Genomic DNA, 23,310 nt, shown 5'->3' on the forward strand with positions numbered 1-23,310 from the left:
AATGTCACTATAAATTATACCTTTAATGGAATGTTGTTTTTTTCTGATTAGGCAACTGTACATTGCATGTAGGTTTATAAACAGTGCAATGATTCTCTAGAACATAATGCATTTGTTTATGTTTCAGAACGCCTTCCCAAACTTATCAGGGGCTGCAAGCCATGATGTTCGCTGTTGAAGAGATCAATCATAACAATTATCTACTACCAAATACTACACTTGGCTTCCAAATCTATGATTCCTGCAGGGTAAATCAGCGATCCCTCCAGGCGACGTTATGGATGCTGACAGGGCAGGAAAAACCAGTTCTTAACTTTTGTTGCCAGAGGGAACTGCCTCTGATGGGTATCATTGGTGATGCAGGGTCATCAAGCTCCATTGTCATGGCCCGGATTTTAGGGCTTTACAAATTCCCTCAGGTAAGGAACAGTATAGTAAACCTCAATTAATCATCAGTACTGAAGCACAGAAACAGATAAGCATAGACATTCCAGGATTACTTAGCCCAACACTAAATAAATTGTTAAATCAATATCTTCTCTGTCTGAAACTAGATACATCTTAACAAGACCTCAGACCACTAGGTTTGTAGATGCACATTCTTTAAAAAGGATTCCAAATATCTATAGATGATGGGGAGGAATGTAAAGGGGCAATAATTTAACTGGGAGAGATTGGAATGCTTTTATGGAAGTTTCAGTGATGGAAGTAGACGAAGCTTACAGTATTGCTCATAGATTCAAAGTTATGATATTTTTGCAAAAATGGCAATTCATTTTGATTCCCATGAAACAAATTGTCGATGGGGCAATGCAAAAATGATTTAAATATCTAAATTATTTCGACAAGTTGTGATACCTCCAAATATCTCTATAGCTTTCACTGAAAGACATAGGTGGGCATCTCAACATTTATCTATTTCATGATAAAAAAATAATTGTTTTCAGGTTTTATTTTTTTGGTTTTATTTTTATATCATCCTTTTCTTTAATTGTGATTTTTTTCAGATCAGTTATGTTTCAACAAGTCCACTCCTGAGCAACAGAAACCAGTTCCCGTCTTTTTTCAGGACCATCACCAATGATGATTTACAGGCCCAGGGACTTGCCCAGTTACTGGTTCACTTTGGCTGGACCTGGGTTGGTATTCTGGTTGAGGACAATGATTATGGACAACAAGGGTACCACTTAATAAAACAGGAGTTGGCTAAAGCCGGGGCTTGCATTGCCTTTTCCGAGAACATCATTCTCAGTAGAGCAGACAGGAATGCCCTCCACATCATTCAGGTGATCAAAAACTCAACAGCCAAAGCAATTGTCATCTTCTCAAGTGATGCAGGGCTCGTTCCATTAATAGACCAGATGATAGTACGGAATGTAAGTGGCAAGGTATTTATTGCTAGTGAAGGTTGGTCTACATCTGCTACCTTAGCCATAGAAAAGTACAATGAGTTCCTCAGTGGCACCATTGGGATTGGAACGCACAGCGGGGAGATACCGGGGTTCAAAGAGTATCTCGATGCCATTAATCCTGTCACATCACCAGACAATGTATTTTTGCCAGAGTTCTGGGAAGATGTTTTCAACTGCAAATGGCCACCTCAGAAAAATGCCACTACCTTCTGGGATAACGAATCAAAGCTTTGCACTGGACATGAGAGGATAGGGAGCCTTCAAGTTGACTTCAATGATGGGACCAACTTAAGAAGCAGCTATAATGTCTATAATGCAGTTTATGCCAGTGCATGGAGTTTACACGATCTGATTTTTTGCAAGAGTCACAAAGACTTAAACTCCAAGACGGCATGTGCAGATATCAATAACTTCAAACCTTGGCAGGTATATTAAACAAAGAACCCCTTTACATCAATGAATTTCCCGAGGTGGGAGGATGGTAAAGAAGTTGCTGGTCACTTAAGTTAGTTTGCTTAGTCTTTTTAAGAATTTTAGATATTTGGTAGCCAGCATTGCCACCTAAATAAAATATGACCTGGCTTGGGAGTTCGGGCTGGACTGTTCCCATAGGGAGAAAGGTCAAGACTGATTTGCGTATGGCTGGGTCCAAACTGGGGTGACGTGGTAAGCAGAATAATAATGGATTAAACCCAGATCTGCTTTACAGATAGGATAATCTAAAGGATGATGTCGCCATGGAGATATGTTTAGCAACTCCTGATTAACTGAGAATTTGCAAATGTTTGTATTTCTTCTCCCTTGCCTTTGTAGCTTCTCCATTATGTAAAAAATGTGCATTTTCAAAGTAAGTCTGGAGAAGAAATATTCTTCAATCAAAATGGCGAAGTCCCTGTTCGTTATGATATTGTGAGTTGGCAGCAAGGTCAGGAGAGAGGCCTGAGGCAAATGACGGTGGGCAGCTACGATTCCAATGCCCCTCATGGTCAGACCATCAAGGTCAACACCAGTGGCATCCTGTGGGTATCAAGGGCCAGTCAGGTATGTGCCTGTGATAGGATTTCTTTGTTCATCAAGAGGGACCTCAGTAGTAAAATTAAGATTTATGTGTGTATCCCATATTCTCTGTGCTCACATATACATTTGTACAAATTCTACTGCTACTTTGTGGCAATTATCTCCCAATAGAGTTAGCTGAGTGTGTGAATACACAGAAGATATTGCATCTCTGACTCTCTCTGTCACTGTGCACACCCTTGAAAGGGAACTCTCAACTCTATAAAGAGACATAGGGCCCGATTTGGAACTTGGCGGAAGGGTTACATCGTCACAACTGTGCCGGATATCCTATCCACCAAAATCTAAATTCCATTGCATAGAATGGGATTTAGATTTCCGCGGGCGGGATACTCATCACCGTTGTGCCGGAGTAGTCCACCCACCAAGATCCAAATCAGGCCCTCATTTGGGGTAGTAGTTTCTGGTAGAGCACACAGTGACTGCAGGTTAACTCACCTGATTGATGGGTGTGCCCTACAAGGAAACAGGTCTTATGAATTGTTATTTTTGATTTATTTGTGTTCTTTATCTAACAAAACCAGAATTGAATAGCTAGGTTTACACACTCAGAACAAATGTAGAAGAATTCAAATTCATAATTGCCTGAGAATAAAAACTGTAATATCAGTATACGTATTCAGATTTTTAGTGTTATAGCAATGATGAGGAAATGAGACTCTGATTTTAGCCAAATAAGTTCTGTATTTAGGACAAAGAAACAAAACTGTGGATTTCTTTTCTGTAGTAACCACAAGGTTCAACAACTTTGCACTTCTGATATGTGTGGTACATGTTTTCAGCCAATTTTTAAGTGGACTGTTTATTTAAATGTACTATCGGTATAGAAAAAAACTAATGTTTAAACTTGTAATCAGTGTAGGGCACAAGACACATTCTGGCACCCTAATCACTAGATAATAGCAAAATATGTTATATATTGGTTCAGGTAGGACACCAGGGCTAAACAAGTGTGCAGTGTACAGGGGTCACAGTAATTATTATGAGCCAGGCAAACGTCCGAACAAATGGTCAAACTGTGCATAGGGGACACATTTGCCATCCATATCCACAATCATTGTGGGGCACAACACAACATTAGCAAGGTGAGCTGTTCTGTGGACTGTCACACAATATGCAGTGTTACCAATTGTTACTTATCTGTCGACATTCATACTGACATCTGAACAACAAGGCAGTAACCATGCCGACAACCCTGAAGCCAATGATCAGTATATGTTCAGCGTAAAGCAGCAGTAAGTACGGCAAGCATCAAGTTGATAATATCCAATCAATGAAGCTGTCCATTCTTATACTAGAAACAGTGCCCACCAAGGAAGGGCAATGGCTAGGACCCATATCTTATGCGCGGTGTATGCTTTAATCACAATGTTAATATTATCTACAGCTTTTGCACAATTCTACTCTGTCACATGATAGCAATCACTATTCCTAACCAAATTTTATTTGAATATTTTTAAAAAATATATTTAAAATATATAACAATTGTGAAGAAAATATTTTAAATTCTTTAAAAAAATTAACATATGTGTAGTGGGGAAACATAATTGTCACTTAAACAGAAAAATAGAAAAAGTATATCTGGAAATAGAAATAAATCTATCTGAAGCATGGACTGCAGTGCCGCCCTCCTTTGATGGAACGAATGGTGAAGGAGTGACCCAACATATATGTATGTATTTATGTAAGTATCTCTCTCTCTATATATATATATATATATATATATATATATATATATATATATATATATATATATATATATACACACAGCAAAAGTGCCCGAGTCACAGACACTTGAAAAACTCACACTCCAAGGCTTGTTGTATGCAGAGAACAATTTAATGGCGACGTGTTTCGTTGTGGATGGCATCTCTGAGCCTAACTACCAATCAGTAAAACAGTGCAACGCCTATCCCTGTGCCCTAAAAGAAAATCATTAGGCCAGTGCAAAAACCATCCCTGCTCCCTAAAAACTAATAAGTAACCCAATGAACAACCACCTCCATGCAATAAAAAAAAATCAGCAAACCAGTGCAACATCTATCCCTGGACCTTAAAAATTAATCCCTAACTCAGTGAAACACCAATCCCAGTTTCCTAAAAACTAGTCAGTAACCCGGAGAACAACCCATCACTGCAGTATAAAAACTAATCAGTATCCTGGTGCCCTAAAAACAGATGAGTTACCTGAAGTAGTACTCATCCAAGCACCCCGAAAAAATCATCAGTAAGCAGATGCATTATTCATCTCTGTGCCCTAAAAATGATCCTTGGACCTTAAAAATGAATCAGTAACCCGGTGCAACACTCATCCTTGCTACCTAAAAATGTATTAAAACAATGCAACATCGATCAATAAAAACATAAACATAAAAGTTAAAACTAAATCCAAAAATTAAAACTAAATCCAAATTATAATCTTCTAGTAATGCACTTTATTACACTATCCCAAAAAATCTAAAACCCAATGTAAAAATAGCGTAAATTACATGTAATAAAATAATTAAAACATATCACAATTACAAAAACAAAATGTAAACATGTTATTACTTTTTAAAATTTAATACACTACCCACTCAAACACATATAAAACCCCAAAAACAGAGCTATCAATAATAATGTATAAATTATAAAATTCCCAAAAATATTTACGTTTTTTAAAATATATATCTATATTGATAAATTACACGCCCAAAATCACAAAATAATCAACAGCCCCAAATCAATAACAGTAATTATTTTAAAATGATAAATGAACCTTTAAGCTACCATGTCACATTTTACATTCAAAGAAACAATATTCTACATATATAATGCAACAAAACACTTACAAACAATACTAATATGGAACCATTTTTGTTTTGTCTATCAAAACCTCATAATTATTGTATAAAATAGAAAACAGTATCTTTACAAACAATATTACTTACATTGATGTAATGAGACTCTCTATTTTCTGTTTTTGATATTTACTAACATTGATATGCTGACTTCAATATTAAGGGTAAACCCATAGAAAGAGATAGTACAACCTTTCTTTGCAAAGCATATTACCTGAAGCAATGCTGTAGCTGAGATTATGCTTATTTATTTGTGTGGAATTTATGGTGTTATTTTACCTACTTCAGCTCTTTGCGATGACTGAGTGAGTTTGCTCATTGTGTTCTTTTGGGTACCCTGTTATATTTCCTTTCTTCATTGGTGATGGTTTAGTTGTACACTGTCATAAATCACACCTTCAAGGAGAAGCCAGTGTCACCAGAGTAAGTGGCAAACTATGGAGGTGGTGTGGTGTTCATGTGTGAATGTAAAGAACACCATTAGTAGAACACTATTGTCCTATCTGGATTGTTTCATTAGTGCTTAGATGGTACACTCATCTCTGGCATGCCAAGAACCTAGAAAATATTAGGAATGTATATTATTCAAGGTTGAGGAGACCACCAGCACTGTGGTGGTCTCCTCATCAGGGGTTTGGCGGTCAGGTTTTTCCGACGGCCAAACTCATAATCAGCCCCTTAGAGGAGACTTACTAAATGTATAAATAATGGTTTTAGGGAGATGACATAGAAAAAGGTGATGTGATGCCTAGGCTCACATTGGTGATTGCTGGCATTAGAGGAGGTCAACGATCAAGAGTGTTTGTGGAGTTGTGGTTGACTGCAAGAAAATAAAGGTTTTGATGCCTTTTAATATTGTTTCTTTAAAAGCGTCATATGTGTTTTCTATATATCCTGTCAATCGTTTGTCAGTTGATTCCTTGAAAGTGTGCAGTGACTCCCATCTGTAAGTTTCCGATTGCCAGATCCTGACCTTAGCTATTGTCTGCAATAGGGTATTCAGTTATCTCAAATGCATATTAAATAAGAAATACCTTCCTTCTGGCACCTCAGAAATGCCCACAAGAGGATTTATATTCACTTCTGGTTGTAATAAAGTGAGCATCTGTGCTGGGTGCCACTGACAGATGTGAATAATGGGTGGCCTCCATGGCAAAGGGGATGCCAAGGACATGGTTAATTTTACTTATTGCAATGATAACATTCATGCACTCCTTTTTTCCTATTGCTGTGTTCTACTCATGTTATGTTTGATATCTATTGCAGGTCCCCACCTCTGTGTGCAGTCAAAGCTGTGTTCCTGGTTTCAGGAAAGCAGGGATAGAAGGAGAGCCAATCTGCTGCTTCCAGTGCATTAGGTGCCCTCAGGGAGAAATTTCAAATGAAACTGGTGAGTGGATATGTTGGCAATTCACTGCACAATCCAAGACATTTATCTTGGCAAATGGTAAATAACAAATCTGCCTTGTGAGTGATTTATTCCGCTTAGTGGGGCAATGCACACACGGCAAAAGGGGCATTGATGCTGCAGTGTTTACTTGGATGTTTACCTGATGGTGTTGCCTAGGGTTTCGACATTGTAGAGCAATGAAAACAGCACACCCTGTACCATCATTAACCCACCACACTGCAATGAACTAAAAGACACTATTAACCTCTCTGCCTAGAACTACATCCTACTGGGAGCAAGCCGCCACCTAGCACTGGTTCCTAGGAAGACTAAGCTAGCACACTGCACCGGATCCTAGGATCAATAAATCACTGCACGTTCACTGTATCATAAGAATGTCAAGCAGACAAGCTCCACTGTAAGTTTCAGGGTGCTAGCCCAGGTCACCGCACTGCATTCTAAAAGTACGACCCACTGCACTACCTCTCAGGTTCCGTTATCTGCCCACTGTAACCTATAAAATGTAAAACACGGCACAACATATTCCAGTGCACTTAAGGGACACTCACCTGCCACAGCGTGATAGTAACTCTGACCTTCAGAGAGCGTCCTTTCAACACAATATACTGGATCAAAAGGTCAGTAACAGTCTATACTGCACTACATTGTAAGGTTATTGCTCCTCTATATTGTACTGGACCCAAGGGTCCCTAGAACTCTACACTTCAATCTCTCAAATGGATGCGAACCAGGCATATTGTACTAAAGGACATGGATCTGAATCATGGGACTGCGTACTAGGTAGATGAGCCCAGCACATTAAACTGCATCCCAAGGACACCAAATCATTAAGCTGAACTGCAGCTGAACATCACACTGCCCCCACAGAACAATGAACCACCTCAAACAATCCCATAGGAGAGATAATAGCCAGAAACACTAAACTAGTTGATAAGGATGCACAGGTCACAGTACTCATGGTGGAGAATCCTCACATAAAAAGATAGGACGGTGCTATCTTTCTATGTGCGGAATGTCCACCATGAGTGTGGGACTCTAAAATACCTTTGTGAATAGTAACAAAGCATAACGTTACACAAAAGTCTAAGTTTACCTTTGTTGATCAGGCCCAGAGTTATTATCCACATTTCAGGGCATCCTAAGAAAAGTCATCTAAACCCACCTCACTGAGTCATGATAAAGATAACCAACTAAACTGCTGTGAACCATAGAGGAATAGACCTTAACAATACACTACATCTTGATGGGTTATGATAAGCCAGTGAAAGATGGTCTCCCTAACAAAAGTTGCCCGTCATCAAATCACACAGGACTTCTTCTGGGACTATTACACGGGAAATTCGTATCACTTTAGATTTTCCAAAAGGCTTTTTTATGAACCAGCTGCCCATTCCAATTCAGTCTCTGACCAATCATGACTTTTTCTGTAGGCACCTCAAACCTTGGGTGTTTACCTAGGACCACTCTTGTCTTTTTCCTCTCTGAGCAAACCATCTAAGCATGGAAATAAAATTCTGATCAATGAGTCCTGTAAAGCTTACGTTCATCTCCTGTATAGACACTATTCTGCAATATTGGACTGTATTACAGACACACCATCCACACACTCTTTCCTAGGACATAACTCTCCACACTGCTCTGCATCCTACGAAAGCTGACCCATCCCACCAAACTGCATCAAATGGACGTTCACCTACTACAATTTAATGCACCAAATGATTACAAAACCTTCATACCGCATTCTCTCCTAGGGATAGTAATTCAACAGTTTCTTCCGCCTCTTAGGGACACTAACAAAGCGCATTGCACTGCATGCTATGACCATACACCCATCAAACCCTGGAGCATTCAAGGGGACACTTCACCACTTGAGCACTAACTGACCACATTAGACTACATGTTAAGGCACACCCTAGTCAAACCGCCCTGCAACTATAGAACAGTATAGACCAAACTACACTACATCTTGTAAATTACACAGGCATAATTCACTTTGCTCTTCTTTCATGAAATTCACAAAATTATGGCCTTCTGCACCTTTGTATACTCACACACTATTCACAGTAACACATTTACCACAAACATGCACGGTTTTGTTTAAATAAATGTGTCATTGTACCAAACATTGACACAGGACTATTTTGGTTCTAAATTTAGTGTGAAATAAGTGATTTGAATTTCACATCAATTTGTATTTTTTCTGTAACTTTGCAATAATTCTGCATAGTTACACCAAAGCTAATCACATGAATTTCACACGTCCCTAATGCACTCACAACATACTGGCTCACTGCAAGATGCCCTAGGATCAATAATCCACCACCCTGGCACAAGAAGACCTGATCACACCACCCAAAACCAAATCAGTCTAAATTAGCTTCCCACAAAGCACAGTTTTTGTTCATGATAGTCTATAGCACAAGAGTTTCTACATCTGGGGTCTCCAAACTTTTCAGTACAAGGGCCACATCATATATTTTACAGATATGCGGCGAAAAAATAAATCAGTTTTATAAATTAATTAATACAGTTTAAATGAATCAATAAGGTTTACTTGGATATTTTTTTGTAATCAGTATGATGTAATTCAGAACAAAAGAGAAATGTGGCAATTACAAAGAAACACTGCTGTGCTTGAACTGATAAATGATACATAGTGAGTAAAACTGTTAAATATTAGCAAGTTCTCTGAAAAAATAAAGATTAACTTGACTGTAGATAAGAAAACCAGGCTATTTATTTTTAATTTTAGCAAAAAAAAGATACTTGAGTAATTAATAAAGATTTAACAAAAACAACTTCAGTCTGCACCTTTCTACGCAATTCTGGCAATTTGAGTTTTCTGCGCATGGATTATATGCACTAGGAACTTGTATTTTTAAAAATCTGGCATACACAATATTGATGGTCCAAAATTTACAATGGAGAAGATTCAGGAGCCTCTGCTACCACCTACAGGCTGCAAAGGGAATTGTATAAATGTTTCCCTTTCATCATCGAAATCAAAGGCTTTGGAAAACAACATAGGGGTGAATAAAATCTTGTAGAGGGTCGAATGTGACCTGCGGGCCATAGTTTGGGGACCTCTGTCTCACATAATGGGACAGCAAAGAACTGAGCAGCGTAGCCGACTTTCTCGGGAGGGTCCCTCCCTCTCTGAAGTACAGACTCTCTTCATCCAAAATCCCTCTGTTAAAGAATAAAATACCTCTGAAACAGATGTTCTCAAGAAATTCTAAACAATGTGGAACTTTATGCGTCATACTAGAACTTTAAAATAGAACTGAACGTTCTACTCTCCCAGACTAACTCCCTAATTTAACAGGACACATTTACTGAACTTAAAGGATCAGCTTGGCCTGGATGACAGAAAACAGTTCTTGCATCTGGATGTACAAGAATGAATTAAAACATTATGCAGAAGGTTAAAAAGCAGAACTTATACATTGTTTATTCCTATTTTTTAACTGCTCTGCACCTAACTCTTTACCATTTGACTGTGCCTCAATCTCAAATTGGCCTAGGTGCTCCCAAAGAATGGTTGCAGTCTTTGACTGTGCCTCCTTGAAGGAGGTGGGTGTGGTCCCCTGTGTTTCCTTTGAGAAATGTAAGAGCCCTTCCATCCATGGAGATACTCACAGAGTTCCTCCATAATTGGAACATGTAAAGTGACAAAGAGGTTTTACATTATCCCTCTGCAGCTTCCTGCTGCAAGAGTAGATGTGCATTCCATATAATAGAGGAGACCTTGAGCCTGCTTCCCTAATACCAGCCTGCTGCTCCTGTAATTTAAATGGCAATCAGCCTACCGCAGATTCAGTAATCTAGCTCACGTTAATACCCTTATGCTATTTAAAGCCCTAAGGTTTTATATTTAAAAAACACAGGCTTAACAGATAGTGTTCTGCTTCATATTACAGACAAAGTTTCACACAGTATTGTTTTAGCTATAGTTTATGATCACACTGAAAAGGATGGAATAGGATAGAGCTGGATAAGAGAGGATCGGATCAGATAAGGTAGGAGAGATCAAGTATAGGATAGGATAGAACTGGATAAGAGAGGATCGGATAAGGTAGGCGAGATCAAGGATACAATAGGAGAGATCAAGGTTAGGATAGGGTGGGATAGGATAGGATAACATAGGAGGGATCAAGGATAGGCTGGGAGAGATCAAGGATAGGATAGGATAGGATAGGAGAGATCAAGGAAAGGCTAGGATAGAATAGTAGGTGAAATTAAGTGATACAGATTTACAGAAAAAACTATGGGGGTGATTATGAATTTGACTGATGGTTTTTACCATCCGCCGAACTTCTGCCGGGGAAGTTACCGCCACACAGGGTACCTCCCTGCTGGCTCCATTAAGAATTTCCTGCTAGGTCCTGAGTTTCCACCCACTGGCCTAGCAAGAAACAGGCTACAGCGTTGTCTCAGGCTGGTAATCGAGCCGGCGGCAATGCTGTAGCGAGCAGGCTGCACCAGCACCCTCGCTATGTTCACTGTCTGCAGATGGTGCTGGCCGGGGGGCATGCACTGCCCATATCAAGAAGATAATCACCTGGCATTTCATTTAGCCAACCTACCATATGCCGGGTTAGACACACACACCTGTTCAGCCCCAGGATACCTTTGCGGTTGACAGTATACTTTACTAATACACTTAGCATCATTCAAGGATTGTACTAGATGAAGTACTTAATTCAATTGTTGCTCTTAGGTGAGCTGGCTGCAATGCCTACGGAAATTACTGAAAATATACAGGATTGGATTGGATCACTGCAGCATTAAATTCAGGACATCAGGTCTCAAAACCTCCACCTTGGAAGTGCTGATCGTGATGTAACCCAAATTATTCCATGGGATATAGCCAGATGAAAGAGAAATTGGAAATGTTTTCCCTCACTATTAGGAAAGAAAAATATCACAATTATAGATAGCTATGTAATTAACACTCGAGACTAAGTATGTGTCGATGAATGATTGTCTGGATTTTAATTTGAAGGTGGTAAAGGGTAAACATGGTGGACCATTGGGCGGATGAATGCTCTTAGTGGCCTAAAAAATTATATTAAAACTGTGAGAATTTTTAAAGAATTTTCAGATATTACTATAGTAATATTAGACGTAATGACTCATAAAAAGATCCAGATAAGATATTTTACTCTACAGATCTAATAACCGTGCACACATATTTTCCTCCAAATTAATCCAAGGAGAAACAAATAGATGGCCGGTGTGTTTAATAGAGGGTATTGACTCCAAATACAAAACGGTCCCCATTCTACTGTTGGGAGACTTTAAAGCAAATATTCTAAGCTTTGCATCTCCAGATGAGTTTCAACAACAGAAGGAGAAATGTTTGTCTATTCGAGGACATAGTCTAGTTATTAATGTTTGAGATTGTAAGGGACAAAACATCTTACAACAGTAGAAACCCAAACCCTTACAATATTAAATGACAGGACTAAAGGAAATCAACTGGATATACATACCTATGATATCGAAAGATCATCGTGTAGATTACGCTGTAGTCTCCTCTGTAGACTTTTACTTACTAAGTGAATTTGAAATTGGGGATTCTATAGGGTGTGATCATAAGTAACAACAGTTATCATCATTAGTTAACTTATTGAAAATGAAGGATAAATGGCAGAATAGCTATCAAACCCAATGTAAGAACAATCGAAGAATTATATGGACATCACAAAAAAAACGCACACTTTCAGATTGATTCACAACCCTTTGATTTTTTTATTTGGAGAGAAATCTACAAATCATAGAACAAAGGGAAACATATGGTTACTGAAACAGAAAGCTAAGTTGATCAAGTATATAAAGGATGCTTTCGAACATAACCCTGTCAATAGCGTGAATTTGATAAAGCAACAAAGAAAGGGCTTTCATAAAAGAACTTAAAAAGATATCTTGGAAGCAGAAAAAGAAAATATAGACAGAAGTGATACTTTCTCTCTAATAAGGTAAATGTATTGTTTCTGGGATACTGTGGGAAAACCTTGGGGGGTGGAAAAAAAGAGATGTGTCACATGTTGAAGAGGAGGTTTGGTTTCACTCAGTGCTTAGTTAGAGCTGGTGGTTTCCGGTACTCGGCACCAGCACTAATGTAAGTCCCTACATGGTGCCTGTCTAATTTTGGAATACTCTGAATTGTCACACTTGCACGAGAGTAATGGTTAGTAGTTGTGTTGATACAGTTACTGGCAGTGCGGAAAGGCACATCAGGTGGTACAAGCAATGGGTGGTGCAGCTGCAGTGACCTCCTGACAAGGCCCCTGGTACTTTTATTTTAACAAATTAAGCACTGGTTACACTGTATGTGAGAACGTTATGGCAAGAAAAATAACAAACATCATGGGGAACCATTGTTAACCACTCGAAGTCTAGACTCTGTAATTTCTCATTTGTAAAGTAGACGTGGGTGCCTTAACACCAAATGTTAAAGAAACTGAGTTAAATATTAAACTTCTAAAATGATCTTGTGCTCAAGGTTCAGATGGCTTGAGCACTGGCATATTACATTTTGGATCCAACATTATGAGATCAAATCCTAACCCCAGTTTTTGCATCAGTAATTATTGAATACAAAATACCAATCTTGGTAAGGTAGTATAATGTTCTCAATTTACAAAAAGAGCTTACATAAGCTTCCAAATAATTATTGTGTTATAGCTTTATTGAATAAACCCAGCAAAATATATGCTAATCTTCTAGTGCAAGCCCTAGAAAAAGGGGTTTAAAAGTATGAAGTTTTACCTATGACACAAGTGGGTTTTAAGATAGGCTAATTAATGGTGGGTGGATGTTTTGCTTTAAAACTATTGGCTGCAAATATGCTTTTAAAAGAAAGCAACCCTATATGTAGCATGCATTGATTTACCAACAGTGTTTGTCACGATAAATCAAACACGTCTTTGGGATAAATTGTTGCAATGGAGGATCCTACAAGCTGAATTGAAATCAAAAATGCTACTTCAAGAAAGGGTTTTGGACAAGAATTACACTAGGGGGCAATGGATTCCTTACTGGAAAGATTGACTCACCACATTGGCTAAGGCCGGGTTCTGCAAAGTCGGTCCTGGAGTGCCGGGTCCATGCCAGACTTTTAGCATATCCACATTTAGAAAAATGTAGATTTCTGAAACATCTTGTTTCTAAATTTGGTTATGCTAAATATCTGGCATGGACCCGGCTCTTCAGGACCGACTTTGCAGAACCCTGGGCTAAGGCAAGGATGTATTTTAGTGCTGCTTTTTTCACCATATATATAGCTGATGCAGTAACAAGGCCTATACTTTTTGACCAAAACACGAAGTATATTTCTTCAATATTTCAAGATGATAACACAGTTCTGATTGATTGAACCCCAGTTGGCCTTCAGAGACAATGAAATGTTTTTTGCAGAGTGTTGTTCTACTATGATTTGATCATAAATGTCTCCAAAACAAATATGGTGGAATTTTCAAACAGTTTTTGTATTTGTTAAATGGGAGAAGAACAAATATGATCAGGGAACTGAGAGCTTCGCCTTGGCTTTTTGCTCCTTTTGTCAAACTAGCACGTTGACACTTTCCCTTCTGCTTGTATTTTGTACAATGTTCACTTCTAAAAGAAAACATCTGCTATTACCTGTTTATAGCAAATGACAGATCCATTTTATACAGGAATTAATGATAGGTGTGACGAAATGTGGAAATATGAGATTATGGGCCTGATTTAGATTTTTACGGACGTGTTAGTCTATCACAAATGTAAGAGTTATTCCATTCGCTATATTATGATTTCCATAGGATATAATGGAAACGAAATGCAGCCGATGGGATATCCATCATGTTTGTGACAGAGTAACTCAGTTCGCTAAGATCTAAATCAGGTCCCATGTTACTGAATGGGAACATTTTTAGAAATAGTGATGGAAAGAATAGAGTAACTGATAACAGAAAATACTATCAATATTCTTAAATAGTAGCTGATTAGTATGTTAGCATTTTGTGTCAGTTAGCCTCCATAAGGTATCATGTATTAATCATTTGTTGGTGAAACATTTCTGAGAATACATGATGAAAAGTACAGGGTAGCTAATATATCAAATAGACCTTGACCATGAGTTTCTGCTATATATTACTGATTTTTCAAAGCTTCACTACAACATTTATGTATTTCCCCTCATGGTTTCCATGCATTTTACTGGCAGATTTTGCACAGTAATTTAATACCTTGTCTTGTTTGTAAAACGTTTATGTATCTTGCGTTGTTGGTATATTTGGTCTTATTTGAGTTATCTTTGTCCTATACAATATCTTCTTGGTGTTTTTGATATATTGTAAATCTTCTCTATCATGATTAAATGCATTATTACTATAACAGTGAGTGCTGAAGTCATTAACCATTATATTAGAAAGCTAATAATGATAGAAGGTAAATTGCTTTTTTATCATTTGTTAGTGATATGTTACTGACTAATGGTATGAGGAGCTGGTGTGTTAGTATGATCTACTTTTTACATATTTCGATTGCTTTGAATTGCTGCTTGTAAGAATGTTGAAAGGTGATACTTACAAATAGGTGTTATTACACTTGTCTCATATGTGCTATTTTTTAAATGTTTGTTTTACCTTGTCAGCATGAGATCAAATATAAATAAATATCTGAAATCTATAGCTGGCTTTGATGGTTCACTTTAATATATATATATTTTGTTGAATAGAGAAATCTTAAAGTTCTGGATACAAAAGAGTATGTAATAAGAAAGCAGAGTAATATGATAGTGTTATGATTTGTGTTTTGTCATTATTTAGAGGTTGATTCATTTTGTATCCACAAATAAACATACATCCTCAATAACAGTTTGTTGATAATGTGAGTGCATTCATATTATAGCATTGTGTTATGTATATTGGAAGATCGGTAAGGCAAATAATGACATACTTGTACATTATTCCAGTCTCTTTAGCGCTTATGGTAATATTCCTATGTTTTCTCTAACCTAGACTCTACAGAGTGTATCAAGTGCCCATGGGACCAATGGCCAAATGCCAGACAGGACCAATGCATCCTTAAGGCCAAAGATTTTCTTTCCTATGAAGATGCCTTAGGATACAGCCTGGCAGCTATTTGCATTTTTCTCTCTTTAATGCCTGCTGCCATTCTGGGTCTTTTTTACCATTCCCGAAGCACCCCCATTGTAAAGGCAAACAATCGATCACTAAGCTACCTTCTACTTTTGTCCCTTGCACTGTGCTTTCTCTGCTCGTTTGCTTTCATTGGATATCCCACATCAATGACATGCCTCATCCGCCAAGCATCATTTGGTATCATATTTTCTCTTTGTGTCTCCTGTGTTTTGGCCAAAACTATCATGGTTGTCATTGCTTTCAATGCAACAAAGCCCGGCAGCAACTTAAGAAGATGGGCTACACCTACGTTGTCATATGCTGTTGTCAGTACCTGTACATTTCTTCAGGTGCTTCTGTGTGTGTCTTGGTTAGTTCTTTCTCCCCCTTTTCTCGTATATAATATTCAGATTCAGCCTGGATTGATAATAGTCGAATGCAATGAGGGGGCTTCCATTGCTTTCTGGTGCATGCTGGGGTATCTTGGGCTTTTGGCAACCATTAGTTTTGTAGTTGCATTCCTGGCTAGGAAACTGCCTGACAGCTTCAACGAGACTAAATTTATTACCTTCAGCATGCTTGCTTTTCTCAGCGTCTGGATCTCATTTATTCCAGCCTATCTCAGCACCAAAGGCAAATACATGGTTGCCATGGAGATCTTCGCCATTTTAACTTCAAGTTCTGCTTTGGTGATGTGCATATTTTTTCCAAAATGTTATATCATCATGTTGAGACCAGAGATGAACTCGAAAGAGTACTTGATGGGCAGGAAACTATAAAACATGAATAATTTCAGTGTGTGTATTATGAATTTCAACATTTGTGACTTTGTAGCAATATTGTTTACACATTTAGTAAATAGTTTATATTTCGTTTGCCAATATCTTTATTGGTTTTACATGATTGGGTTGCTTTTTCCCAATCCCCTGAAATGATACTGTTATATGATTTATGTCACCTGGGATCAAACAGTCGCCTTCAAGAGATACATGTAAATTATTCTTTACATTCCTCAATAAACACCTGACAACGTCAATTATGAAAACATAATATTTTTGAAATGTTGATTGATTTTCAAAGTGTTATTCATTTGTAAATATATATATATATATATAAAGACCTACATCAAGGCTTCTGGGGTGAAAATAATATCTCCATTTGTTAGTACCACGTAAGCCTTTCAATCACAATGAACATTTGAATGTGTTTGAACTTTATGCCAAAGTTTAAGATACATATTAAAAAGAACAATTAAAACTATGTTTTCTAGTGTTGCTCCTGAAACTTTGGACAACACAAGTATACTGCTGTGTGTGACATACTTTATCATTTCCTCAGTATTTGTGATCACACCATTGGATTTGCGGACCTTTGACTGATACTGAGAGTAAGTACACCATTGAGGAGATACTCATCGTACCATTAGCCAGTGTGTAGGCTTTGTATTTATATTGACTTGTCTGGCATATCACATCGTTTTTGATGAGATTCATTCACCAGCCAGATGTTGTGGTTCTGTCTATTCAAGCAGTGTGGAATGATACATTACTACTCACAGATGGTCTGTAGCTACTAACATTGACAGATTAGTGAGGGAATATCGGTTAGACCTGACAGCCCTAGGGTGGGCATCGCCCAACTTTTTGCCTCCCTCCATTTTTCTGATCTTGTTTTTACTGGTTTTAGGGCTCTGCACACTTTACCACTGCTGACCAGTGCTAAAGCGCTCTCTCCCCTAAACATGGTAATAGTGGCTCATACCCAATTGGCATATTTAATTTACTTATAAGTGCCTAGTAAAGTGCACTACCTGTGGCCAGTGCCTGTAAATAAAATGATACTAGTGGGCCTGCCTCACTGATTGTGCCTCCCACAGATGTAGCCCCATAACCATGCTTCATGTCGGCAATTGCAGAGCCTGTGTGTGCAGTTATACTGCCTTTTCGACTTGGCATTTAAAACCCTTTGCCCAACCTTAAGCTCCCCATCCATTACACATGTGTCACTCCTAAGGTAGGCCCTAGGTAGTCCATAGGGCAGCGTGCTGTGTAAGTAAGAGGAGAGACATGTACATTTAAGTTTTACATGTCCTTATACTGAAAAACTCCAACATTTGTTTTCCACTACTTTGAGGCATACTACTTTCATAGGCTAGAATTGGGAATTCCTTAAACTACCTCTAAGCTGTAATTCCTGATTAGAAAGGAATAGTTACATATTGTTCCATATATTTGGAATGGTAATGATAAATCAACTCTACTGGTAAATTCAGATTTAACATTACTATTTTGGAAATGCTACTTTTAGAATGTGGCCATTTCTCTGCTCCTACAGCCTGTCTCCACACACATCTGGACTTTGTGATAGTTCCCTTTGGTGCATTCCCTCCATACAGCAGCAAACACAGGATACTCAACTGCATCAGCATTCAACTGCATACTGATGAATCTCCCTGGGCAGGAAGGATGGGAGTAGTTCACACTTACACTTCAAAGAGTAGAGGTCAGAGATGCATCCAATTTAGCCCTAAAAGATGTACAGAGACTGAATTCTTTGGCCTTATGTCTGACATAGCACATGTACTTTTTTGTGTTTTTTCTGCTTTTGGCACAAAGCTATTATTAGGTATGGCCTTTTTGACTTACAGTAGTTTACAAGACTACAACACCCCAGCATCCTATATAGATATGAGGTGCACTCTTTTGATGATCTGCCTGAATTACATTTTTAGGCCCATTGGAATCATGAGGCCCGTCATCCTTATTTCTAGAGTAAAAACATCTATTTTCCATCAAATAATCAATGTACATGTTTTGGATTATTTGTATTTGGAGTCTTTTATACACAGATCCTTTGAATCTGTTCCATTCCAATATGGCCACCACATGTTCAGTGTTTTTTACGTAGCTGCACCTTACCAGGGACTGAGTGAGGGTCGGAGAACTCTTTCACTTTCTTACAGGCATTACATGCTGGACCTAGAGTCGAGTCCAACATAGAGATGCGGGTGAGCTCTTCTAGTGATCCTGCCTCCATAAACTAGGTTGCACAACATGGATCCGAGTTTATCGAGCAGAGAGTTCCAGGAGCTTATTTTGGTTTCACTTTTGCTTTTGAACTACCAGCCACCTGCAGCCCTTAAATGTGTATCTTTACGACACATTCGTGTTTACAGAAAACAAATATCTCAAGTAAGAGGCCAGCTTGGCTTGAGTAAAGGAAAGAAGGGGTAAGAGACTGCTGACTTCCAGTAGAGCAGTTATCGTGATACTTTGATCATTTTGAATATGAGTTGATAATATATTTGCATCCCACAGGTTCCCTCTATGTTTATTCACCAGACCTCTGGGTTACACTTTGTGTTGATGCTTGGTTTTCATTTGGAGTACTCATGGTAAGACAGCGCACAACAGTGATAGCTTGTGCACACTGATGGCAACTCAGTCTTCTATGTGCTTTTAAAGGTGTAGGGAGTCTTTTTCTTCACATGGTAGGAGATGGTATGGTGACGATACACAGATCTTGTTTAATATACTGTGTGCCTACTTGGTGGCTCTGCCATTGGTAAGGGCATACATGAATGATTATCCTGTTGTGACATCTAGTTAGAATATGATCGCTTGTCTCCTGTTGATCCTGACGAGACCTACAAAAAGTGAATAGGCCGAAAAGAGTCGACCGGCCTGTACTGTCGGAGCCAACATAAGATGGACTTTGTTTTTTACATCTGAGAGTAAGAGGCTCGAAGGACCGCATACTTGCACTTTACAACTGCTAACCAATGCTAAAGGGCACATACTGTCTGTCTAAAATGTATTGGTGATTGCTTTCTCCATGAATGACATACTTGAAATATTAGTGAGTTCCCAGTAGAGTGCACTATGAGTGCCCAGGGCATGTAAATAAAATGCTACTAGTGGGCATGCAGCACTTATTGTGCCACACACATGGGTAGCCCTGTGAACGTGTCTCAGACCTGCCAATGTAGTGTCTGTGTGCAGTTTTAAACTGCCAGTTCGACCTGGCAAGTGCACCCACTTGTCTGGCCCAAACCTTCCTTTTTACTACAAGCATGTCACCCCTAACGTAGGCCCAAGGCAGCCCCATGGGCAGATTGCAGTGCATTTAAAAGGTAGGACATGTACTGGTGTGTTGTACATGTCCTTGTGTGTGTATTGCAAGGACTCTCTCTCCCTTTGGGTAACATTGGGCTTGCCTTGAAATATCTTTTGAGTGTAATTTCCCATTGGAAGCAGATAGAAATATGGAGTTTTGGGTCTCTGAACTTACAATTAAAAAATTCATCTTTTGGTGAAGTTGGTTTTTAGAATTGTGAGTTTAAAAATGCCACTTTTAGAAAGTGGCCATTTTTTTGCTTAACCATTCTGTGCCTCTGCCTGTCGGCTGAATGCACGTCTGGGTCAGGATGACTGTTGGGCTGTTTGTGTATTCACTCTAGACAGTCACACAAATGGAGCTGAGGTGTGCCCTGCAAATCCTGATGGCCAATTACCAGGCTGATGGGTCTTTCTGAGCTACAGTTGTGGGAGGAGCTGACACTTGCATCTGAATATGGAAGTCTCTGCCCCCCTGGAGTGTGTCTGGGACAGGGCAGGGAAAGGAAGGGTCTTGTGCCCAACAAAGACTTCTCTTTGACGTTTGCCTACTTCAATGACAGAAATGGGTATAAGTACCGGACCTCTGACACCACATAGTTAGAACACTTCTAGACTGAGGGCATTTTGCCAGGAAGAAGAGCTGGATGCTGTATGAGAGACTGCCACTCTGCCTGTTTCTTTGTTGTGCTGGCCTGCTCCTTTCTGCTTCTGTCCTGGGAGGAAAAGTGCTTGACTTTGCTTTCTTCATCCTGCTTTCCAAGGTTCTCCAAGGGCTTAAATAGAGCTTGCCTCCTGTTAAGAAGTCTCAGGGGCATTAAAGATTTCATCTGCCTGTGCCACGGCTCTTCTGCTGAGAGTCCTGACTTGCCAAGTGGTGCCAACTCCAACTCTAGCCCCTGGGCCCTTGGAAGGGAAAGCTGGTGAACTGAATGAGAAAATCCACGCACCGACGCAGCAAACATAATCGTTGCAGCAATTGTCTCAAGGCCAGAGAATCAAAACAGCAGCTGTCTCACCGTGGCTCCATCAATAAAGCATGTATGTATTTTCTATGTATCGTTCCCAGGGCAGCAATTTCTCATCAACCCCACACCGCAGTAAGGAACTGAGGCTGCATCTCCAGAATTCAACGCAAGAAAAGAACCGACGCATCTCCTCCCCTGCCAGTAAGGAACCGGTGTATCACCTCTCCTGCAAGGAAATAATCAACACATCACCTCCCTTATGCAGTAAGGACCTGACGCATCTCTTTGCTTTTCGGCACTCACCTCCCCTGTAGCCCTCATCGTCTTTGTTTTTGACACATTCTAAGTACTTGGTGCTAAAAAGATACAATCATTGGTTCCTATGGATTAAGACTCATTGCAACTTTTAAAAAGTGGTATCTTTACTTGCGTATGTTGGATTTTTGTTGTTTCGTTCATTTTATTCAGATAAATATTGGCTATTTTTCTAAACTGGTGTGGAGTCCTTTTTTTGTGTTTTCTTGTGTTTGTGTGTGTGTACAAAAACTTTACACATTGCCTCTGAGATAAGCCTGAGTGCTGGTGCCAAGCTACCAAGGGGGTGAGCAAGGGTTATCTTAGCTGTGTGACTCCCTTACCCTGACTACAGTGAGGGTTCTTACTTGGACAGGGTGCAAACTACTGCCAACTAGAGACCCCATTGCTAACACACTGTATACTTTGTCTGTTCTGCACCATAGCAGGTTAATTTAGGGGCTTTAATGGTTCACCCTCACAAAAAACTATTGAGGTGGGCAGTCCTTCGCCTACAATGGTGCTGATGAGGAAAAAGATGAGGTGTGACGTATGCAGATGGAAGATTTCAGAAGATGTAGAGCGAATATTACCATTAGAGTCTAACAGAGAACTTGCAGAGGAAAGTGGTACTAAGGGAAGAACAACAGTAATTGAGATACTCATTTTTCCACTTCTCCTAACTAGCATTGCAAAGCCAATAGGCTAGGCTTGTTTTACGTATTCGTCCATTACAGTGTGACATGTCTGGATGCAATAAAAGAAAGCAGCCAAATTTCAGTTAACATTTTTAAGCAACACCCCTATAGGAGACACCTCTTGGCAATGTTTCACATTTATTCTTTATAGGCCACACCACTTTTACCAACCCACTTAAAGCCCTTCCATGAGCCTTACCTTTACTACAGTACATCACACAGTATTTCTCTTAGATGACTCTGCTACCTATTTGCTGATGTTGAAAGAGGAAGCAATGTTTCCAAAGGTAATTTCTCAAATGTCTGGCCTATATCTGAATACTGTTGAAATGGCTGCCAGAAATTGTATTAAAAACTTGTGGGTAGATTTACGACTTTTTCGCACAAGTCAAACTGAAAGGGCAGGAATGCAATAAGGTGCATTCCTGTTCTTTCCCACTGCTCTGCCTCGGTTGTGGCTGCTTAGTGCCAACACAGTCACCCATGCATCATTGTGCAAGTGTGTCTGCGTTGTAGGTTGGGTTGGCAGGATTGTTTTGTGCAGGAAAGGGTACCTTCCTGCACAAAAAACAACCCTGGGAGGCGTTTTCCTCTTTCTGTGTGTGCGACAGAATACAGAAAAATGAGGAAGTGTAAGGTTTTGGCGCTTACCCAGGTTTACATGGTAAATCCGCGGATGCATCAAAATCCATGGGTGTTGTGTTTGGCAAAGCCCATGGAATGCCTCCCTAACAGAGGGAAGCAACGCATCGATTTGCGCTGCCGAGCCTTACTGCATCTCTGTGAGGCCATTCAGAGCCACGCCAAGTGGCCTCATAGATATGGTTGTCTCGACTTGAAGGCAGTGGAAGCCTCTCATAAATATGTCCCTCAGTTCTTTATGACATATTATCGGGGGAGGAAACTACATATTCTTAGACTAAGGGCCAAATAACGAGGGTAGGTTTGGTTATGTTATTTATCAGGTGCAATAAATAACAACTATTGCGGGTTTATGGGGAAGTACATGCTTATTTTGGTAATACACACACCAAAATGTATGTCATACGGTAAACACCATATGTTAACCCCTGTTAAATTTTGGCAGGTTTGACTTGCAGAAATGTAAGGAAGGTTGAGATATTTAATCCATGCGCTAAATATTGGATCTGTTAAGTACCTTCAAAGTTGTAATTTTAACCCATGCGTAAACAGGGGTTAACACACGTGTTTGACTATTACGAGCAACTCGTAATCAGGGCCTATGAGGTGGATCACACTGACTGGGCATTTTTACATAAGAATGCAGATTTTACTGAACAGTGAGCCATCGCGTTGGGAATGAGGTGTGAACTGTATGGCCCAAATGAGCAAACACATGGTCA

The 23,310-nt window shown here is 39.3% G+C and overlaps 1 protein-coding gene across 1 annotated transcript in view; it reads left to right on the forward strand.

Annotated features, from left to right (window-relative positions):
• Positions 1–16,707, forward strand: part of LOC138267209 (extracellular calcium-sensing receptor-like) — a 32,135-nt gene extending 15,428 nt beyond the window's left edge. Inside the window, exons 2-6 of the mRNA XM_069216063.1 lie at positions 128–419; positions 1,008–1,838; positions 2,226–2,453; positions 6,596–6,719; positions 15,749–16,707. Coding sequence (XP_069072164.1) covers positions 128–419; positions 1,008–1,838; positions 2,226–2,453; positions 6,596–6,719; positions 15,749–16,650 — 2,377 coding nt within the window. The 3' untranslated portion in view covers positions 16,651–16,707. The remainder of the gene's footprint in view (positions 1–127; positions 420–1,007; positions 1,839–2,225; positions 2,454–6,595; positions 6,720–15,748) is intronic.
• Positions 16,708–23,310: the final 6,603 nt, after the last annotated feature.

This window comes from Pleurodeles waltl, chromosome 12 (genome assembly GCF_031143425.1).
Source record: "Pleurodeles waltl isolate 20211129_DDA chromosome 12, aPleWal1.hap1.20221129, whole genome shotgun sequence".
NCBI lineage: Eukaryota > Metazoa > Chordata > Amphibia > Caudata > Salamandridae > Pleurodeles > Pleurodeles waltl.